Source organism: Microcebus murinus, chromosome 5, assembly GCF_040939455.1.
Source record: "Microcebus murinus isolate Inina chromosome 5, M.murinus_Inina_mat1.0, whole genome shotgun sequence".
Classification (NCBI taxonomy): Eukaryota; Metazoa; Chordata; class Mammalia; order Primates; family Cheirogaleidae; genus Microcebus; species Microcebus murinus.
This window is the reverse complement of record NC_134108.1, coordinates 1,600,999-1,623,047: the sequence shown is the minus strand read 5'-3', so window position 1 is coordinate 1,623,047 and position 22,049 is coordinate 1,600,999. Positions and strand designations below refer to the sequence as shown.

Genomic DNA, 22,049 nt, shown 5'->3' with positions numbered 1-22,049 from the left:
CCCAAAACACCATCCCCAGGACTCCAGTGCTGCACCTGGACCCCAAGACCCCACCCCAGAGCCTCAACCACCAGAGCAGGGCTGGAACAGCTGCTCCAAAGTACAATGCCTCACTGGGGCCCCCAAGCCTCAAGCCGCCAGCGTACTGTGACCTGCTATGAGCAAATGCCCACAACCTGGGAACCCATGACAACCTTAGCCAGCTCCTGCAGCTGCCTCCGTGGGGAGACCCTTGGTAGAGCAGTCCTCACAACACCAGCCTCAGTGAAGAGTCTCATCCAATGTCTGTGAAATGCAATAAAGCAAAGTGTAATAAAATGGAGTATGCTTGTACATTTAAAAAAAATACCCTGTTTTTGCAAAAGCAATCTCATAAAGTAAAACAAGACTACAAAATGCTGTGGTTATGTACACTGTAAGCACAGAGAAAGGTAAATGCATGGGAAAGATACACACCAGCTTATAAACTGCCTACGTGAGGGGAGGTGGTGGCACCAGAAGACTTAACATGTGTTGTGTGATCAAGATGTGAAGCTCCTTATAAAATAAATGCATAAAGATAGTTATTGAAAGCATGATCACAAAGATACAGTTATCTCACAGTAGTTTTTTTCTTTATGCTTTTTTTGTATTTGAATTTTTTTGCTGAGTTTGTGTTATTCAGAATCAGAAGAAATATAGCAAAGCTCATTTCATCATGGGGAGGGGAGCAGAACGATGAGCATGGGTATATGAGTATTTCACCAAATTTGATGCACCTTTTTAGTTGGCCTTTGTTAGTAGGCAGGAGGAAGAAATAGTACTAATAAATTTAAAGGAAGAAAGGTCCTCCTTGATATGAAACAAAATTTCTACTTCTAAATAATAAGGTTTGTAGATAAAAGAAACTGTCATGAGCTGAAGTTCATTGACAGGGCAAGGATAGAAGGTTAGATAGTCATGTGTTCTCTCTGAAGGAACAATGCTTGAGACAAAGGCCATGCTGCTGCGTTTTCCTCCTCACAGCTAAAGGCCAGTTAGAGGAAAGAAAGCCCTACTGTGATGCTGGGCCTTATGAGCTAATTACTTTTCAGAAGGAATGCATAGCAACCATTATTATATAGAGGGAAGCAACTTACTTATAGAATAGTTGAGTCCATGGATATGATGGATTTTATGTTAGGTGTGCTTTAGACTTAAAATTGGTTACTAACTCCTGTAAAAAGTTTTCTAAGATAAAATAGTGTTAGAAAAATGGCAGTGTAAGTAGAGTCTATATTATGAGAACAGAAGCCTAACCCTCTTTCAGCTGTGTCCCCGGAGGGTTGTGAACTCTAAGACGCCTTTGTTGCACCCGATACCTGGTGTTGCTTAAGTTATTTGCCAAAGGAATATTTTTGTTGATAAGTGGATATAAGTCTATTTAATAATAATCAGTTCCATAAAATTGCATTGAGGTGGTATGTAATAATAAACTTTTATAACATTTTAATCCTTTCGGTGATTTCTCTTTGATATTTTACTGATGAAATTGAGAAAGTGAAGGAACATCCAAATCAGGGTTTGAAGTTGTAAAAGCTTTGACTTTTATTGGCAGTCCCTTTTGAGGACATTTGATGATTTCTTTAGAGGTTCTTTTCTAGTTTTGGTTTTCTGTTCCGTCGTTGCCCTAATAGTTTTTGCAAGCTTGGGCAGCACAAACTGAGAGTTGATTATTGTTTTTACTTTGAATTAGAAATTCTTTATTTTTTTGGCTTGCCATCTCATAAATTGTAGCTATTTCATATTCTTTATTCATTTTTAAATCTATTCATATAATTATTCAATAAATATTTAAGTTCCTCCTAGTTTTTAGATGCTATGGTAGTATAATAAGAACTGCCTTTAAAAAACTGATAATAACGGGAGATGCAAAGGCCATGAACTAGAAATACAAACAGGGAGCCTTTAGATGATGCGGTGGTCGCTGAGTGCTCCCAGGAGAGGCTGAGAGTGAGTGGGTGGCACTGGACGGGAAAGGCGGGGCAAGGGGTCCTGGGGAGTGGCCTCTCCAAGGACTCTGAGTAGTTCTCTGTGATTTGGCTTTTTTTTTTTTTTTTTAATACTCATATGTTTCACATTAAAATTTATTAATGGTATTAATGAAGCTATTGAAAATTGAAAATGCAGTATTACTGTTTTTTTAAATGTTCATGTTTATGGATACATATCCCTATCAAATGTCCATGGAAATATTAAAAATTTAATTTTTCATTAGTTAAAACTAACGTCATGTATTTCTTTAAAAAATAGACATTTTACATGCCTTATTACCCATATTGACACAAAATAGCCAGAAAGAGAAAACAAAAACACTTTAGACTATCTCATACTTTAAATTAAAAATTTTCTTTCGGATAGCTCTGGGAACAAGGAAAAGTATGAAATTACAATATTATATATTTCAGAATGATTACTTAAGCAAATTATGGGGTGTCATCCACATTTGTCTTATAAACTAAAAATAAAATCCTAAGCCCCCCACTCACTAAATGGATCCCCTCTTGACCAAGGGGACCCTAGAAAAACCTTAAAACTGAGGTTCCCAGCCCTGAAGGGTAGAGAGGTGACGCACCTCCTCACTACTCTTCCCTTTGGAGTGTAGACTAATTGCAAGCAGAATATAGAAGACTGTTGGACAACGGTCATCTACTAGCGTCTTCTCCAATGCAGTAGTTTTGGAGCTTTCTTAGATGTTTAACAAAACTGGCTGCAGTAAAAACATACAATAAAATGTAATACAGCATTATGAATTTTTAAGAGTACAGCGAGCATAGTTTCTTAAAATAGTTGTTTCAAAAAATGTGTTGAATGAGAGACTAATCCTGTAATCTACCTAAATGGCCTATTTAAAATTTACACATAAAGACAGGTTATTTACAAGAAAAAAAGAACTATTCTGGTTTGTTGTGTGGTGGTTACCCTAGATCTCATATTATATGGACCTACTTTATAAAAACTGTTCTAGTTTGTTGTGTGGTGGTTATTCTAGAGGATATCATTGTCTATGAGCCTACTCTATAAAAACCATTGGGTTTTTTTTTTTTTTTTTTTTTTTGAGACAGAGTCTCGCTTTGTTGTCCAGGTTAGAGTGAGTGCCGTGGTGTCAGCCTAGCTCACAGCAACCTCAAACTCCTGGGCTCAACCAATCCTTCTGCCTCAGCCTCCCGAGTAGCTGGGACAACAGGCATGTGCCACCATGCCCAGCTAATTTTATATATATATATCAGTTGGCCAATTAATTTCTTTCTATTTATAGTAGAGACGGGGTCTTGCTCTTGCTCAGGCTGGTTTTGAACTCCCGACCTCGAGCAATCCGCCCGCCTCGGCCTCCCAGAGAGCTAGGATTACAGGCATGAGCCACTGAGCCCGGCCTAAAAACCATTGTTTTAATGTGAAAAGGTGAGTTAGGGATTAGAGAAATTGAAATTTGCAATAATGAAGTTATGTTTCCTCAAGAGGTTACTTTACATATAGTCTTTCCATATAAAAAGTTATTTAAATGGGCGACTTCCGGGGCCCCTGCTCTTGGGGCCCCAGAACCTCGTCCAAAAAAAAAAAAAAAAAAAAAAAAGTTATTTAAAAAAAACAACACACTTGCACTAGTTTTTTGTAGGGGCCAGGTTAATATTAATAAACTACCAAATCAGCTGGCTTAGCTTTTTATTATAAATTATTTTCCTTCACTTTCATTGATGATTATTTTGGTGATATGTGAGAATTTATAGTGCTCAAACAGTTTAATTTTACAGTGTCTTTTTAATTCAAATACTTGCTAATTTACTTTTTAGGTATATTTACAGTTAATTATTTTCTCTTTTAGGTGATGCTTCCTCCTGGAGCCCAGCATTCTGATGAAAAAGGTGCTAAAGAAATTATTCTTGATGATGATGAGTGTCCTTTACAAATCTTCAGGGAATGGCCCAGTGACAAAGGTAAAAAGTGATCTTATTTGTTAAAGGATTACTTACATCAGATTTCTGTGAGATATACCAATTGTTCAACTCACCAGATGATTTAGGATATGTGTACACAGATATTTTTTGATGGCTGTCTGCTGTACAGCTTTTTGCCTCCTTCCTGGAGGCAAAACTCAGCTTGTCTGAGTCTCACACTCGACCTTAAACAAATGATAATACTGCAGGTGAATAGCACATCTCATGAAAAGCTGGAATATTAGCATTACATCAAGAAGTTAAAGATTATTGTTACAAGTTAACTGCAGCTCGGTAGAGAACCTTTACATCAATAAAGAAAGACATGAACATTTATTGCCGATTAATCATGTCGATGTTGAATATAGGTTGGTAGTTTTAAAATACCCCCTCCCAGAAAAATTTTAGCAGGCAAGGAAATTTCTAGCTTCTTTAAAACACTTCTTTAGTACTCTTTCTAAAAGGTATAAAGTTAAACTGTATTAAAATGAAAGTCAAATTGTCTTGAATTATGGGTTAATATGGTAGAATTAAATAAAAAGCAGATCAACTAAAATGTATTATATATATAGTGTTTGTGTGAATGTTCAAATAAATGTTCATATGAATATGTTTATTGATCATAAGGTTGTTTACCAATATAAGTATTCATTTATTCTTAGACTGGTATTGTGCTATTTTTCAAGCATATGATGTCTTTGGGTAATTTAAAATAATCTTTGAAAATTGCTTGCTAGACCTTTTCAGAACACACCAAGAAACTGATATTTCCTCTATTGAGTAAAAGTACAAATTGGGTAAGCTCTGGCTCAGTGATTCCCTGGCAGATGGTCTTATTGGTAACTCTTTGAGTAGTAGACTGCCAGTGCCTGGCTGTCCAGGCCAGCTGCAGTCTGGCTGATGGTTCCACTGTTACTCTTCTAGGGATTTTAGTCTTTCAGTTGAAGAGGCGGCCACCAGACTACATCCCAAAGAAAACAAAGAAGCATCTGGAAGGGAAGCCATTGAAGGGGAAGGAGAGAGTTGATGCTGCTGGCTATGGCTCTGCCCTTCCACCCGAAAAACTGCCGTATTTAGTGGAGTTAAGCCCAGGTAAGAAAGCTGGTCATACTGGGAAATACAATAATGTGTATTTTTTAGCTTTAAATGCTTGTACTTTTTAATGCATCTTGTTTAAGTGACCTTTCTTTGTCTGACTTAACGTTTTTAGACCATTTTTTTAAATAAAAGGTAACCCTCATAAGATGACATTTAGAAAAACTAAAGGTTATAGAATATGAACATTTATGCACAAAAATAATGTTCACATGGACAAAAATGAGTAGTAAGAAACAAAATTACAATACTGGATAGAGAGTTTTAAGAGAGTTTAAAATGATCCTTTCACTTTAAAAAAATTTTTCCCAAGATAACTTTAGTAAAATAATCTACTAAAAATGACAAACTAAAATTTACCTCCTCCTAGGGCATGTTTAGTAGAGACACGTGTGTGTGAATGTATGTGTGTAAAATCGTACTATTGTTTATAATGTGTGAAATTTTATAGTACATCTAAGAAATCCATCTGAATGAGAAGAAGGCCATTTGATTTTAAAATAACAGACTGTTTATGTTAGTCCTCTAAATATTTTGTTTTTAGAACTCTCAAAAGCTAAAGCTGATGTCTCAGGTTAGCCATCAGGTAGAGAAATCCATTGATGTTCTTAAAGAAATGCTTTATATTCATATACATCCCTGTGTAGTGTGTGTGTTTGTGTATATGTGTGCTATATATGGCACACTTATCATTCAGCTAAGATTACGTCATTTCTTAAAATAGTGCTACATGACCTGCATTATAAAATACTCTGAAGATCACAGTATTCCCCTTTCCAAACCATATTTGAATAAAGCTCAATTAGTAATCATAGAAAAAATTAGCAGAAAAATGAACCAGTTATATAGATAAAATATGGTTGCATAGGTGCATGAATTATGCTTTTTTTTTAGCATTTTTATTTACAAGGTTTGTTTAGTTTCTTACAACTAAGTTATACCTAAGTAATGATTAGATATGGTATTTGTTGTCTAGCAGTATCGTGGTGCAGCTAGGGTATCTTGATACAGGAAGTGCTGTTGTTTTGATAGTGCTCTGATTTACAGTCGGTGGCAGTGTGGATCGTGGTTTTTGTACTTAGTTATGTTTGAGGACTTTTTTTAATTGATTAGCTATTTGCGAGAAGTATGTTGGTGTTGCTTTGTCCCTCGGTTCTCTGGCTGGGAAGCTCACCTAGTTTGGGGACATGTCCTAGCACTGGTGCTGTGTGTCCGCAGTGCCTGAGAGGCCGCTGGTACTCGGCCATCCGAGGAGATGGCCGCAGCAGCGAGGCAGCTGTTTGGTTTTGAACTTAAAATTTTTTAGGATCTTTTTTTGGGTGTAGAGTCTACCCTTTAAAATTTTACATTAAATGCTGGAAACTAACAATTATTTACTCCAAATCAATATTTTTGAGGATTGAAGATTGACTCTCAGAGAAATTGACAAATAGCAGCCAACAGAAGAGTTTTCAAATGAGTAATAGGAAGTTTATTTTGGTGGATCGCAGAGACAGGGTGACCATTCATTCATTCGACAAATATTTATTGAATACTTACTATTTGTACTATACTGTTCGGTGCCTTGGGGATAGAGCACCAACTAAACCTTGGGAATTTATGTTCTAGCGAGAATTGTTATTTTGACTGCTTTTTTCATACTTTTAGAAATACATAGAAGTTTTTTGTAGGTGTGAGAAGATAATAGATTGTGTAGATATTCTGTACTACTTTCCGCCAAATACTGGCAGCAACATATATGAAATGCTTACTAATACATTGCTTTCCTCACAGTACTCTGCTACCTTTAGTCAACATTCATTACCTTCTACTTCAGGCAAAGCAGGGGATACAAAGGTGGTAAGATTGTTCTGCACTTAGGTAACTCACCCACCAGGAGATAATCACAGTACCATGTGTTAAGCGACTGTCTCTAGTCCAGACTTCCCTCCTGAGTACTGTGGGCTTACTGTTCCACACATACCTCTAGTTCAGGTGTGCTACTGCTATCTTCACGGTGAGCTAGAGGTTGGTGCAGGCCTGACTGCTAGGCCATAGTCTTTCTTACACCAAAGCCATGTTCTTTGACTAGGTCATGATGTCTTTTTAGGTTTTCATTGTTATCAGTTGCTCACAGCATGCCGAATGAAATTGATGTATTTTCCATTAATGAAAAACTAATGTTCATACATAATGATTTGTTGTGAATGGAAAAGTACCGTATTTCCACTGGGCCAAGCATCTGTCCTCAGTGTTAAGGTCTGTCTGCTACCTGTGGGCAGGAGGCTTTGAGATGTGCATGTGTGCACACCTTGTCTTCTAGAGGCATGGGGAATAAATACGTAATTTTGTTCTTTGCTTTGGATTTGAATGTGTTCTTTAAGCAGAAGAAATCAGCCAAGTGGGTTGGTGGCCCTCTATACAATTAACTCACTGCTGCTGTCCTGCTGCTCGGCGACTCACCTGTTGTCCTGCTGTTTCCCGTAACAGTCTGTATTGGTTTCTAAAACACTGACTGGGGCACTAGCATAGTCTTGTCCACAGCTTTGAAAGCTGGTGGGTAAAATGTACCTTTTCTTCCTTTGAAACGTGTCTCACTGACGTTCACCCTATGCGTCTCTTCTCCTCCTTCCCTCTTCCGCGTGTTCTGCATGGTCTCTGTCCTGCTGATGCTGCCTTCACCTGGGTCCTGGCATGTGTCTTAACCCCAGGGAGAGGGAATCACTTTGCCTACTACAACTATCACACTTACGAAGGTAATGCTATGCTTACTACTACTTTTGTAACTAGAGCACTAACAGAACCTCGTGGGCAAAATAATGTTCACTGACTATTTTATGCATCAGATTTTTAGTTGGTATAAATAACCTATTTTAAGAAATGTAATGTCCTGTTTTGTTTATACCTAGTAAGTGTTCCATATTCAGAACTCATTTCATTTACTGGAAGCTTATTTTGCTGCTTTGTTTTCCCAGGTTCACCCTGGGAAGCAACTGAAGGCAAACGCAGCATTGGCTGTGTAGAATTGTGGAGTAAAGACAAAGTGCTATTTAAAAGTTCTCCTTAGGCTCTGCTCAATCGATCCATTTCCCTTCATATTTAGAATATTAAAGAAAATGTTCTGGTAGAAACACGATTGTATATGCTGGGGTGGCTTAGATTTGTCTCTGCCTTTAAATGTGCTCCAGATGTAGTCATTGACAGTGAAGAAAGATACTCGGGCACTTTGGGAAGAAATTAACTGTTTGTAGAATGCTTTTTGAGGGAAGGGAGAGAATATGGAATTTTTCTTTAGCCAACAGTTTGGTATGTTTGCTGCTGCCTGTGAGTTGGTGATCCTACTTTCAAGGAGGAGAAGGAAGTGGACAACTACATTCTCCTTCCCTCCCCCAGCACATACCAAACACCATTCTTCCTACTAAATCCTGTGGTCGCCATTTAGCTTCTCAGAATCTATAAAGGCGAACTACAGCTTTCTCTTATTGCTGTGAAGTGGTAAGAAAGGAGACTGGGAAGGGAGTTACTTCTCTCCCCTCTGCTGGTGGGTTCCCGCAGTCACAGGGGTGGCAAGAAGGAGAGGCTGGGGAAGCAGCTGCAGTCTCTTCCTTTCTCTGTGTGTCTCTGGATCTGTCGATGTGGGACGGCGTGTGAGCTCTCTCTGGTGTCTCACAAGGCACCTTTCAGAAGCATGCACAGCTCAGAAGAATGTGGATAAATTTTTCTTTCATCCCTAAACAGACATATTTTTCATGTTTTTATATTTTTAACTTTGCATTGACATGATTGTTCTTGTCATACATGATTACTTGTTCCTTTTGCTTCTTTATAATTTGTGTAATTTCTGTGTGTGACTATATTGTATTACTCTGTTTTCTTTATTTTTAGTATAATTATTTACTATTGACACACTAAGTCTTTATTGATTACATATTGTGGACCATATGCTGGGTGTTCGGTGCCAGGGTAAAGAGATTTTTTTTAAAGCCTGGCCACATGGGAGCTTGGAGATGAGGGAGAGGAGGAATAGAAGTCATCTCCAAATGCGATTAGTGGCGTTACTATGAAAAAGTAGATAGGGCAGGACAAAACAGGGACACGTGTCTTCACCAGGGGTGTTCCTTGGAATTGCTGATGGCATTTAAAACAAAACAGTAAATGTTCCTGGGGGATTTGGACTTAGTAGGTCTGGAAGGAAACTGCCATGTCCAGGAGAATGGATGATTTTGGGGTTTGTTCTGATCAGGACTTTATTAGAACAGTTGAAGTTGAAAACTAAATATTCCAGCATGATGTGAAGCAACACAAATGATGAATCAGTTTTTAAATGTGTATTAGGCGTTGGTGTCTCTCACATACTTCAGTCTCATTTTACCTTCACCTAGATGTCACAGATTTCTGAAATATTTCAGAAATAGAAAATTTTGTCATTAGAATGTGATTTTGTGTACCCTAAAATTAATATCACTTCTTACAGAAGTTATATATTCAGGGTGTCTGAGAGTTCAGATCACATCACCACTAAGAGATTTCAGTAGTCTAAAACTCTGCATGTACGCTCACACCCTCTTTACTGTAACTTCTGAAGCTCTCAAAGTTTACATTCCTAATCCCAGTGACTAGAGATTTTATCTGGCCACTGACCCAGCGATTCTGAATGTTACGAGGCCGTCGAGAAGTAGGTCAAGGAGACTTCATGCGGCCTTTGAAGGAAGCTTCCCTTAATGCATTTGCAGTGCTAGACCATCATGGCTATGGTACAAATGTTGAACTTTGAAATTGTATCATAATTCATGAATTCTTTGAGGCACATTTTCTTATATGTTAACAACTCTGAAATCAGAATAAGCTTTTAGTCGACGTCTTGATTAACTGGGATATAGTAAGTAGGAAAATGAGTAAACATGTCTGGTTGTGAATGGGACTAGAGGTCTTGACAGGACTGTTTCCTCTTCCTCCTCCTCCCTTTCCTCCTCCTTCATTTCTTCCTCCTCCTCCTTCCCCTTCCCCCTCACAGAAACTCATGCTCATGGAAATTAAAAATCCCAACAGTTTATAGAGGCACAAAATGACCAGAAACCCAGTCTTCTTTTCTACCCTTCACCCTAGCACCACTGCAGGGAGCCAAGCCATTTAGCAGTCATTCTGAGTCAGCAGTGGGCATGGGAATTACTTGGGGAGCTCATTCAGAAGACACATTCTTAGGCTTCATCCTCAAGGATTTTGATCACAGAGGTCTACAAAGATTGTGTTTGTCAATCCTCTGTCTGCAGTTCAGCTGTGCCTCCTCGGCCGTGCTGGGAGTCGTGAGCGTGGACGCTTACCTCGGGAAGGGTCTGTCTCGGGAAGGCCTCTGTGCCTTTGCGTCTTCATTTTGCTGTTACAGTTGCACCGCGGAATCATCAGCACAAGCCCAGGGCAGTGTGTTACAGAACATTTCTTTTCATGAAATGAGAACATTGAAATTAATGATAGTGTTAATATTTTATATTAAACAGGAGTTGATGTGTTTCTTAATTTGAATTTTCTGTATCCAGTTTGTTAAATTGTGCTATAGGTTTGGAGAATTCTTTGAAAAGAAATCCTGAGAAGTGAGAACAGTAATTTCTAAGATAGATAACTTTCTGGTTTTTTGTTTCAAATAATCTGACAAGAACATTAGACTTTGCAAACGGAACTGTCTTCCTTCTTTTCTCACAGATGGTTCCGACTCCAGAGATAAGCCAAAGCTTTACCGCCTTCAGTTAAGTGTGACTGAAGTTGGGACAGAAAAGTTGGATGACACCTCTATCCAGGTGGGCAGTCGTAGCGCAGGGCTGAGCTTCCTGCTGTCGCACCTGCCTCTCAGGAGGCACGGCGCGTAGTGCAGAGCCGCCCCATGCTGACCAGGGAAGGAGTGAAAATGACAGATTTTGCATTTAAAGATACATCATTTGTCAACTCTGGGTCACTTTTCTCTGCTTTAGTGTGAAAAGAGCAGGGTATGAGGTTATGTTAAGTGACACCTCCAGAAACTCAGGCTGGCGTTCCTCTGAGACTGCTTGCTTTTCTCTAACAGCCGTCTCCAACCTTTTTGGCACCCCAGGGACCATTTTCATGGAGGACAATTTTTCCGCCGACAGGGAGCAGGGGGGTGGTTTCAGGACAATTCAAGCACATTACATGTATTGTGCACTTTGTTATTATTACATCACAATATATAATGAAATAATTATACAAGTCAGCGTAGCTTGGGGACCCCTGCTCTGAAAGATGGTGGTGGCGATCTTAGAGGTCTGTGTCATGGTTACAGGAGGTAACCTGTGCAAAAGTGCTCATCACTGGGTCTGACACACATAGCAACAGGCATTCCATAAATTCTAGTTAAAATATTAGCTGAACACAGTTCTCCACTACTTAAAACAGAATTTTAACACATTCTTTGAATAAGTGAGGTCAGGATTTGTCACCTCTTTGAAGTTGAACTCGGGCAAATCCTCCTTGTACTTGTTTCTTAATTGTAAGATGATGGCTTCACATTGTTAGTGTCATTTTCAGTTCTACCATTCCTTCATTCTTAGCACAACAGTAAAAAAAAATGGGGGCGGGGGATTTTTGTTTGTTTTTTGAGAAAGGATCTTGCTCAAAAGCCCAGGCTGGGGTGTGGTGGTGCAATCAGAGCTCTTTGTAACCTCCAGCTCCTAGGCTTAAGCGATCCTCCTACCTCAGCCACCAGAGTAGCTGGGACTACAGGCATATGCCACCACATGTGGCTAATCGTTTTTTAAAAAATATTTTGTACAGATGAGGTCTCACTTTGTTGCCCAGGCTGGTCTCGAACTCCTGGCCTCAAGTGATCCTCCTGCTTTGACCTCCCAAAGTGCTGGGATTACAAGCATGAGCCTGATCATAATGATCTATATAGATTTGTCCATTAATTTTTGAATGAATATTTGTTAAGATGACTATATGCTTTTTAGTGCAAAGTTATAATATGCCTTAAATCAAGTTACTGGATGCTAATAATAAAAGGTCTGTTTTGACACTATTTTGACAGTGTTTATTCTTGTACTACTGGGGAAAATCCTCTTTAAAAAGCACTAAAAATCCAGAGCTTATTAGATTACATTTATCATAAAAGGGCTATTCAGTTTTGAAATTCTGTTTTTAACTACTATGTACTTCATCATGAGTCTCTTGGGTGTCCTTCTGTTCTCAGTTGTTTGGCCCAGGAATTCAGCCCCATCACTGTGACCTCACCAACATGGATGGAGTGGTCACTGTGACTCCTAGAAGTGTGGACGCGGAGACCTACGTGGAGGGCCAGCGCATCTCGGAGACCACCATGCTGCAGAGTGGCATGAAAGTGCAGTTTGGGGCATCACATGTCTTTAAGTTCGTGGACCCCAGCCAGGATCATGCTCTTGCAAAAAGATCTGTGGATGGAGGCCTGATGGTTAAGGGCCAAAGACATAAACCTGGGTAAATATTAGAGATCAGCCTTAGGATACAGTGTTTTGATTATACGTAAGGTAAATTGAATTGCACATAGATGACTTGGCTTTTTATTTTTTATTTTGTTTCATTTTTTAAAAAATCATGGTGGGATTTGTGATTCTGGTTCTTGTTAATTTTGGTTGGTGTTAATGGAAAGAAGACAGGAAGTTCTTAATTTCATCTTGAAATTGGAAGTTCTGATTGATTTTAAATTATTTATATTTAAACTTTGTTTTTTAGCCAATATACTAAAATAATATCTGTTCCTTTGTGAAACATCATAGAGTTCTATGTAATTATCTTACGTAACTAAGATTTTTAGATTTTTTTATTGAGGTTTTTTCCTTGTGGCTGTTACAGAAACACGTTAAGATCTCTTAAGGAATTTGGAATGTCTTAGCGCCACCCAGTGTTTTTCTGAGGACTTGCATCACGGCCTATTACAGGGGGAAAGAATCCTTTCTTAATGACCATCTAGTGAAACTTTGTGGGGAAGGAGTGTGACTTCTCTTTTGGTGATAATAGTTTTAAAGCGATAATATACTGTTTTGCTACTTTATTATTTATTTTTTAGTTGACAGGGTATTGGTCTTGGGAAGTCAGCTGCAATAGCTCTTCCCTTATGCTGTTTACAGCAACCAAAAGTCCACTGCAACGTTAGCTTTCTGCCTGAAGAGCTCACATGGCAGCCAGCGTGCTGGTGGTCTGCAGTGTGTTGCTGCTCTCATTGCTTTGTTCCCGGGCATACCTTTGGCTAGCCGCCCGGAGCTTATGCTGTGGGCCAGGTGTGACTGCTTAGAACTAGTGTTTTTCTCCAAGATAATCACCTTGTAGATTATCACGTATATTCGTTCAGACAAATGGGATATTTGTAAAGTTCATGGGCTGTTTAAAAACTGTTCCCTGCCTCTCACCTCACCTTGAGCTCCAAGTGTCAGCAAATGATCCTACTTCTTACCTCCCAAAGAAAACCAGCAAGTGCCTTTCCTGTCTGCTTCCCAAGACAGTCCATTTCTTTCTAACTCTTTTGTCTTTAAATTGAACGTGTTTCTAAACTCACCATTCTAGCTTTTTAAATATTCTGTTCTTAAGGTGATATTTTTCATTTATCAGCCTTTTTCCCAGTTCCTGTCTCTTGTCATTAGCTTTACATAGACTCTTTTCTTTAGAGAGTCACATTCCCCTGCTCAAATGTGTTCCATTTCAGTCACCAGATTTTCTTTAGCTCTCTTCCTTCCCTTCAGCATGAGACATCTTGAGAGGGTGTACCTTTACTTCCCATTTATTTTAAGGCTCACTGTAGTTTGGCCAAAGAGATTATTGTATGAAAGTGTTCTTCTATTGTGTTGCATATTGTCTTTCAACAGTACCTACAGTTACTGCCTCTTGTCTATGAGTATGCTTGATTTTTGAGTTTTGGTATATTTATTGTGATGTTTATTACTTAGTAGTAGGTTTTTTTTTCCCTTTAGACAGAATCTCACTTTGTTTCTCAGGCTAGAGTGCTGTGGCATCAGCCTAGCTCATAGCAACCTCCAGCTCCTGAGCTCACGTGATCCTCCTGCTTCAGCCTCCCCAGTAGCTGGGACTAGAGGCATGCACCACCACACTCGGCTAATTTTTTTCGTTTCTACTTTTAGTTTCCCAACTAATTTATTCTATTCCCCTGCCCCCCTCCCCCCCTTTTTTTTTTAGTAGAGATGGGGTCTTGCTCTTGCTGAGGCTGGTCCCAAACTCCTGGACCTCAAGTGATCCTCCTGCCTCAGCCTCCCAGAGTACTAGGATTACTGGTATGAGCCACCATGCTCAGACTTAGTAGTAGTGTTACTACGTATGTCTGCTGCTGTGTATACACACAATTCTAGGAGCAGCCTCTGTCTCACACCTAGTTGGCTCTTCAGTTTCTCTTGGTAATCTGTTTTCCTATGTGAGACAATCTCCTATATTTTTGCCATATGTTTCCTGCTTCAGAGGCCTGCACTTATCTTCTTATCATCTCTGGGCAGAAGCAGAGATCGTTTAAGAATATGACTTAGGTTTCAGTGAGGAAAATGTGCTCTGAAATTTTTTTATATATTTTTCTGGTAAAAATGATGAAAACTGTTTAGTGGTTAAATATACCATCCATAAATTCGAAAGGACTCTTGTTTTTTTATGAACATTAATTTTGCTCTAATGTCAAACTATTACAAAACTTTCTGGGTAACTAGAAAGTTTTAATAACCCATGGACTAACCCATGGACTCTCACTCAAGTGCAGATTTCAGAGCTTGTCTTTAAATCCTTACTGATGGTTACAAGCAAGCAGCAAAGTTTGGTATTGATAATCAGCTGGGAATTCTAGGGTCTTCTGAGGATATATTGACTCATTGATTTACTTATTGGGCACCATGTCATATGTTGTTACTGTGCTAGAGTACTGAGATGAGTGAGAAATAATTGTTATAGTCAAAGATGATAATTCAAAAATATTGAAGTCATGTATAAAGTCACTTTGGACTTGTCAACATACCCAGATATAGTATGAATGGGCCATGTTAAAGCTTGAGAGAGGTAGCTTTGGGGGGAAAAATTGAAGTGTTATGCATGTTATTATAAATTTGTTATTTTAGGGTGATAACTATAAATGGAATCAAGAAGGCTTTGATTATGCTCGGTACTGCCCATAAGAGGAAGAGGAGAGTGAGTAGTGCTTATGCGTAGCTTTGGTAGGTGGCAGAGGAGGTGGACTGTCATTGTTCTTACTCCCACTGTCAGAGAGCTGAGCTGAATCTCCCATTCAGACTGGTGGGAACCTGCGCAGCATTTCTGTTTCTGTGAATATCTGGCTGATAGGTGATGACTGTTCAGTTTCACAAAACTTGGCGATGTATTGCATAAAGTTGTGTGCAAACAGGTGAGGGTTATTTAGCCTTTAGTAAAAGCATGATATTTTGTGTTTTACGATGCTTTTATTTTGTTAGTCATGAGGTAGAGGAGAAATTTGCACTTGCTTTTATAATTTGAAAATTGTTTTGAACTTCTATATTACTTCCTTGTTTCATTATATAGATTGAGCTTAAATGAAAGTTTCAAGTTTCCATGGTGCTTTGAAATTAGACCATATATTTTTCAGATATTGTAACAAAAGAGATTTCATTCTTTTTGGTCATCTTGTGCAGAAATCCAGGAAATGTAACTACTGATCCATCTCCATTGGTTTCCTGGTGTTTAGGCTCTTGTCTTCTTGGGTTGGGTCTCTGATGAGCTGGGGCCAGTGGGATGCACACGTCTTTCTTTCATTTGTACCGAGAATGTAGCCACACCAGCTTATTAGACTCTTTAAGATGAGGCTTTGTTTATATTCTGAGTCAATTTTTCATAATGATGTGTTTAGAAATTTTGGTATTTAATATGTTGAAATATTTGAAGAATCTGTTTAAACTAGGATGACTCTTGATTTGATTTACTAACATTATCAACAATTTCCCATTTTTAATTTGTAGCCTAAGTAGTGATGTCCATGTGTTTAGGAAAAAATCAGGTTGGCTTTCAAACAGGAGGGAAGCTCAGCCCTGTCTTGCCACCTATGTGGTCACTGTCACCTTCCTTGTGGGGGTCATGGGCTCCTCAGTCTCCTACTCTTGATTTGTGTGCCATCTGCAGGCTATATAGATTACATAGTGAAATCACCTTTTTTCGTTATATTCAATTCCCTTTTATTTACGGTTTAAAAAACATCCTGAGAGTATTTGGTATATACCAGTAAGAAAAGTTAACAAAATTAATGTTTTTTTTTTTTTTGTTTTTCTGTAAGTTCATGTGCTGAAAATAAAGCAATTTCTTAAAGATCCTGAACATTGGGATAGTTAGCTAAACTGTTCCTTCTGTATTATTAATAAGAGACTGTGCCTTATCATTTGAAAGTTATTAATTCTGTGTTTCTTCTTTTTATCCCGACAGAATTGTTCAGGAGACGACTTTTGATTTGGGAGGAGATATTCATAGTGGGACAGCATTGCCAACAAGCAAGGTAGCTAATTATGTATTACCTGATAGGACTGTGTTTAGCTTTATAGGACATCACGGATGTTTCCATCATCCACGGGGGTTACGTTCAAAGACCCCCAGTAGATGCTTGAATCCATGGATAGTATGAAAGCCTACATATATACTATGTTTTTTCTTACATGTACATACATACAATACAGTTTAACTTATAAATTAAGTACAGTAAGAGATTAATAACAGTTAATAAAAATGGAACAATTATAACAATATAGTGTAATAAAAGGTGTACATCAGTGTGGTCTCTCACTTTCAAAATATCTTTGTGTATAGTACTCCCCTATTTTTGAATGGCAGTTGACTTCAGGTAACTGCAACTGGAAATTGAAACTGCAGAAAGTGTGGGGAGTACTGTATAATGGCAACATGTATGTAAGACTTTATGAAAACAGACTTCACAGATGTCACAGAAGCCCCTAATGTGGGTTGTCCTAATCTGCTGTGTTAATGTAAAACACAGTGATACATACAAGAAAGTTAGCAGGCCATTCCTTTTTCCTGAGGCCAGGATATTGTGCTTTGTCTTCCAGGTGGAGCATACTTGCTTCTCCTGCATGTAACTAGCCCTTCTTGGTCAGATTACCCCTAAAGATAATATGCTGCTCTGTTAACCCCTCTCTTTAGATACTGGATCCTTGAGGTCAGTTAACCCTCTGGGAACCTCACTGCCACGGCATCCCTTATCTCTTGCATAATCAGTTTGTTTTGTCCTCATTTTGGTTATCTGTTGCTAGATAACAAATCACTACAAAACTTAGAGGGCTAAAACAACAGCCATTTTATTTACCATTGTGTGATCTGGTTTGAGCTCACCTGGGCAGTTGATCGCTGGTCACTTGGATGGCTGCATTCAGCTAGCAAGTCAGTTGGTAGCCCGTTGCTGGAATGCAGGGACAGGTGACCTTCGCCTCTCTGTGTCGTCTGAGGTCTGTCCATGGGACCTTTCCCACATTGGGGCAGCCATAAGTCTTAGGTTGTGGTGCCGCACAAGCACTAGGGAGCTTCCAGGCCTTGTTAAGGGTTAGGCCTGACACAGTGTTAGTTCCTCTGCCTTCCATTGGCTAGAGCAAATTACAGGCTCAGTCTAGATTCAAGTGGAAGGGGCCACTCAAGATGTGGTTCACTGGAAGCCATGACACCACAACCTCCTGTAGTCCTGGAGTGTTGCCGTCAGCCTCAGAGCATGTTGAGCATCTCTGGTGTCACCTGTGCTTGCTGTCTCCACTTCCCAACTCCACATTCTTTCCTCTGCTCCTGTTGACTCCTGCCTTTCCATAGCTGTGGCTGTCAGGGCACTGATGGCCTCCCACTTCCCAGACCCGGGCTCATTTTGTCCTGTCCCACTTGTCATAGCAGTTTCTAATTAGCCACCTCCTCTTCCTTGATGCACATCATTCTTTTGGCTTCTAGGGGTCACTTTCCTGATTCTTCCCCCACTTAATGGTTGTTCCTCCTCAGAATGATTTGTTGGTACCTCTTCCTCTCGTGCTTGACTTCAAAAGTGTGAAGGGCTAAGGTTTTGGACCTAGGGCCCCTTGTGTTTGTGCGTCCTTCCTAAGATTAAATATTGTCTAATTTTTTTTTAAGAGACAATATCTCATTTGTAGCCTGGGCTGGAGTGCAGTAGCATGATCATAGCTCATTGTATCCTTGAATTGGCAACCTTCTGAGTAGCTGAGACTACAGGCATGTCACTACACCCAGCTAATTTTTTTTATTTTTTTATTTTAATTTTTTTAGAGACAGAGTCTCACTATGTTATCCAGGCTGTTCTCAAACTTGGCCTCAAGTGTTCCTCCCACCTGGACCTCCCAAAGTGCTGGGGTTACAGGCATGAGCCACAGTGCATGCCCATCTAATGTTAATTGTCCCCTAATGTGTGCCTTTGGCCCCGACCTCTCTGGACTCCTTTCACCAGAGGCTTGACATGTCATATCTACTTGCATGTCCTGTACTCATTTCAAATTGAACACAGCTAAAACAAGACTAGATTTTCTTCCTCAAACAGGCTTCTTTTTCGGGCCCTTCCCCATCTTAATAAATGATAGTACCATTCGCAGCATTGCTCTGATGGACACTGTTCCCAGCTCCCAGCTGGCCCCTCCGTCCCTCAGTCTCTGCATGCAGGGATTGCTCTGCCCGTCTGGCACCGGCCGCGGCCATTGCGGAGCAGGAAGGGCCATGTAGCTTCCCCGGCAGTGGCTTTCTTCTGACCTGTCATTCTCCTCACATTTTAAAAATGTAAACTAGATTTTTAGTTCAAAGCCCTGGTGGCTTCTCACCCCAAATATCAGCCTTCACTCTGGCCCGCCCAACCCCTGTGACCTGAGCCTGCCTCCCTCCCAGCGTATCTCATCTGGCCACTGCTTGTTGCTGACTCACGTCCGGGCCTCTGGGGCTTCCGTTATGTGCTTGTGCCCAGGGCTTTCCCAGCTGAGGGCCTTTCTTGCTCTTGTCCTTGGTTTTCACACGATTGGCCCCTTCATGTCTCAGACCCCAGTGTAAAGCCACCTTTTTGATCAGGGTATCCCTGAGCATCCCGTCACTATCACACCACCTTATCTAAGCTCTTTGTGCAGCCTTTATTGCCATTTGATACTTGTCCTGTTTGTTGGCTGACGTAGAATGTGAGCTCTGACAGCAGAGATCTTACCATATGCCACTGCTGTGTTTCTACTGCTTACAAAAGTGCCCATGTGTGCAAGAGGCTTGGGAAGTATCTTGTCAATAGCTGAGTAAGTACTCCTGGAGCCAAATAGAACTGTCTTTATTAAAAAAAAAAAGTTAGTTTCTTATAAAAATGTATGTGTAGAAGACTTGGTAAATAGAAGAAAAAAAGGTTAAAAAATGAAAATTATTCCTCCACAATTTCTACTTGGCCCTTGGTAATACATTTTGTTATCCATTACTTATCCATTCTCTATTACAGTTTAGACAGTGCTGCCGTTTCTGTAAACGTATCTTACGTAAATAATCCTTGCGCTTGAATGTATATATTTGTAATCACATGTGTCATGGCACTTTGTACTCATAAGCGTTTTAAACAATGTTATGGGGCATTGGTTAATGAAGTATGATGAACAGACAGCAAAATGGAAGTGGCTGTGTGTTTTTATTATTCTTCTGGTACCAGTGTGCTTTGGGCACACCCTTGTGGACATGGTGTCCTCAGCCTTGCTCTGTTATGTTCTGGTCTGTGCTTTCGCCCTGCCTGCTTGTAAGCCCTGCACCAGATCTCTGCCTGCAGCACTGAGTGTCAAGCTTGGTTGGTCTGCGTGGTCTTCTAAACACACTGTGCTTTTCCTTCGGCGTAGAGCACCACCAGACTGGACAGCGACAGAGTGTCCTCTGCCTCCAGCACAGCCGAGCGGGGCATGGTGAAGCCAATGATCAGGGTAGAGCAGCAGCCAGACTGTCGCAGGCAAGAAAGCAGGTAATTTCATTTTTTATTGTGAAAGAAGTAAAAGTAGTTCAGGGTTTGGGATAAAGGTTATTCAGCTTATAAAGGTTCTGGTGACATTTTAAGAATGTTAGCAATACTATTTTAAGAGTATTTCCTTTCCATGTTATTGAAGCGAAAAGCAATGCTTTATTAATAATCCTATCCCTCACTTATATGCATAGTGTTATCAAGTTGAAATAGGAGGCAAGTTGAATTAAAATGTTGCTATTTCAGATTTGCTGCTTTGTGAAAACATAAAGAGAAAGGGAGTTTTTAAAGGATTTTAATATTTGATAATTTTTAGAGAAATCTGGTCATTTTTCCCATTTCTAGCAAAAATCTTCATCTGTTTAAAAATGCATGAAGCTAAAAATGATTTTGAGGTAGGTATTTTAAGAATTGAGAGTGCCATGTTATCATATCTTATGCTCTGATATGATATGTCTCACTGTTGGGACAGATGGAGGATGAATTATTTTTTCTTCTGGCATTGTTCTTACCTAGTTTTTTGGGGTGGAGAACTTCAGCCTTTTCTTATTTCCCTTTCTTGTAATTTTTAATATGTGTCACCTTAATAAATTGGAATTCTATTTCTTTATGACCTCTAACATTTTTTAAATGTTGAAAAGTGATGTCAATGCCTTAAATATGGTTGTTAACTAACAGATGATGAGTGCCACATGCTAACTAGTTTAACCCTTTGCCCGAGTGTGACTCGACACGATTAGCAAAAATTATAGAGATTAAAATTACTCTTTGAATGTATCAATAATTTGAAATATTTAAAAAAATCCAAATAAATAAGTTTATATGAAAAGAAACTCCACTTTTTTATTCTACTGCCGCGCTTTATAAAATCTGGGGTATTTAAAAAATTAAATCTCGAGTAGAATAAAGGAATTGAGAAAAAAGCAAGCGAGTGCAAAAGGTTAAACTGCATCATGTGGTGCTGAACACTTCTACTCTATAGCTCTAAGTGGACTCAGACAGAAGTAGGGAGATGCTATCTGACTTGTGTGATGTTCTCACTAGCCGCAGTGACACTGGGAGCATTCCCCTTTTGGTGCTGTTCAGGTGTTTGAAGAGGCCATTCTGTGTTCTGTCAAAGATCCAGTAACAGAGACAGATAGCTGAAGCAGGTGACTTGTCTAGGGTCACCTGTCAATTCAGTCACAGTGATAGGTACTCCTGCTTCAGTTTCCCAACTTCCAGCAGAGGGCACTCTATATTGCAATATCTTATTTAATATCATTCATCGCAGCAATTAAATAAATATGTAGATTCATAAGGGAGTCTCAGGTTTTTACTTTATTTTCATTTTGGACTTTTGGTTCTTATGCAAGATTTTTGTTGGCTATGTGAATTTTATTAGATGTAATAATAAATAGTTTACTTTCTGTGCTTGTACTTGTTTTTGATAAATATATTGTAGAATAAGATGTCCAGAATGGTAAATTGGTATTGTAAGGAGTATCTCTGTATTTATAAGGTGATTGAGAGGCATATATTATAGTTCTTAGCTCAGAAATATTTGAATGATTGAGTGAATCCACATGGGGAAAGGGAAAGATCAATTAAGATAACGCTTTTAGAATATGCAAAATCAGTGATTATAAATATGTATAGTTGATAGTATGTTAATACAGTGTCAAAACAACCATGTGATTGTTAATTATATATCTGAAATTATTTTTTACCCTAAGCACATATTTTAATTAAAATTTTTGCAACATAGTTTGCTGTGCAAAGATTTATTAAAGGTTTTATTTGAATTATAAATATGCTGCTTTGTTGATGTTAAGAGAATGATAAAAAAAGTTGAACCTTCTCATTCTTACCTTATTCTTTATTTTTCACATACATAATATTGGAATAAGCATTAAATTAAATACTTAATTGGTATATTATAAGATACTAATTTTAGGATGGGCACGGAGGCTCACGCCTGTAATCCCAGCACTCTGGGAGGCCAAAGTGGGAGGATTGCTTGAGCTCAGGAGTTTGATACTAGCTTGAGCAAGAGTGAGACCCCGTCTCCATAAAAATAGAAAAATTAGCTC

At 39.1% G+C, this 22,049-nt stretch overlaps 1 protein-coding gene and 1 long non-coding RNA gene across 19 annotated transcripts in view; one reads left to right on the top strand and one right to left on the bottom strand.

Moving 5' to 3' along the window:
* LOC105877870 (uncharacterized) overlaps positions 1–17,448 on the bottom strand; it is a 72,544-nt gene extending 55,096 nt beyond the window's left edge. For both annotated transcript variants that reach the window (XR_012919236.1, XR_012919237.1), the window contains exons 1-3: positions 17,361–17,448; positions 10,349–10,463; positions 4,028–4,138 (exon numbers count right to left, since the gene is read on the bottom strand). This is a non-coding gene — a long non-coding RNA (uncharacterized LOC105877870). The remainder of the gene's footprint in view (positions 1–4,027; positions 4,139–10,348; positions 10,464–17,360) is intronic.
* AFDN (afadin, adherens junction formation factor) overlaps positions 1–22,049 on the top strand; it is a 148,705-nt gene that overhangs the window by 64,904 nt on the left and 61,752 nt on the right. For 11 of the 17 annotated variants that reach the window (XM_076002781.1, XM_076002788.1, XM_076002786.1 and 8 more), the window contains exons 7-13: positions 3,842–3,953; positions 4,878–5,045; positions 7,739–7,783; positions 10,725–10,819; positions 12,223–12,485; positions 16,443–16,512; positions 19,862–19,980. In XM_076002781.1, the coding sequence (XP_075858896.1) occupies positions 3,842–3,953; positions 4,878–5,045; positions 7,739–7,783; positions 10,725–10,819; positions 12,223–12,485; positions 16,443–16,512; positions 19,862–19,980 (872 nt within the window). The remainder of the gene's footprint in view (positions 1–3,841; positions 3,954–4,877; positions 5,046–7,738; positions 7,784–10,724; positions 10,820–12,222; positions 12,486–16,442; positions 16,513–19,861; positions 19,981–22,049) is intronic. The other 6 variants (XM_076002794.1, XM_076002792.1, XM_076002789.1 and 3 more) reach the window with 1 other exon arrangement.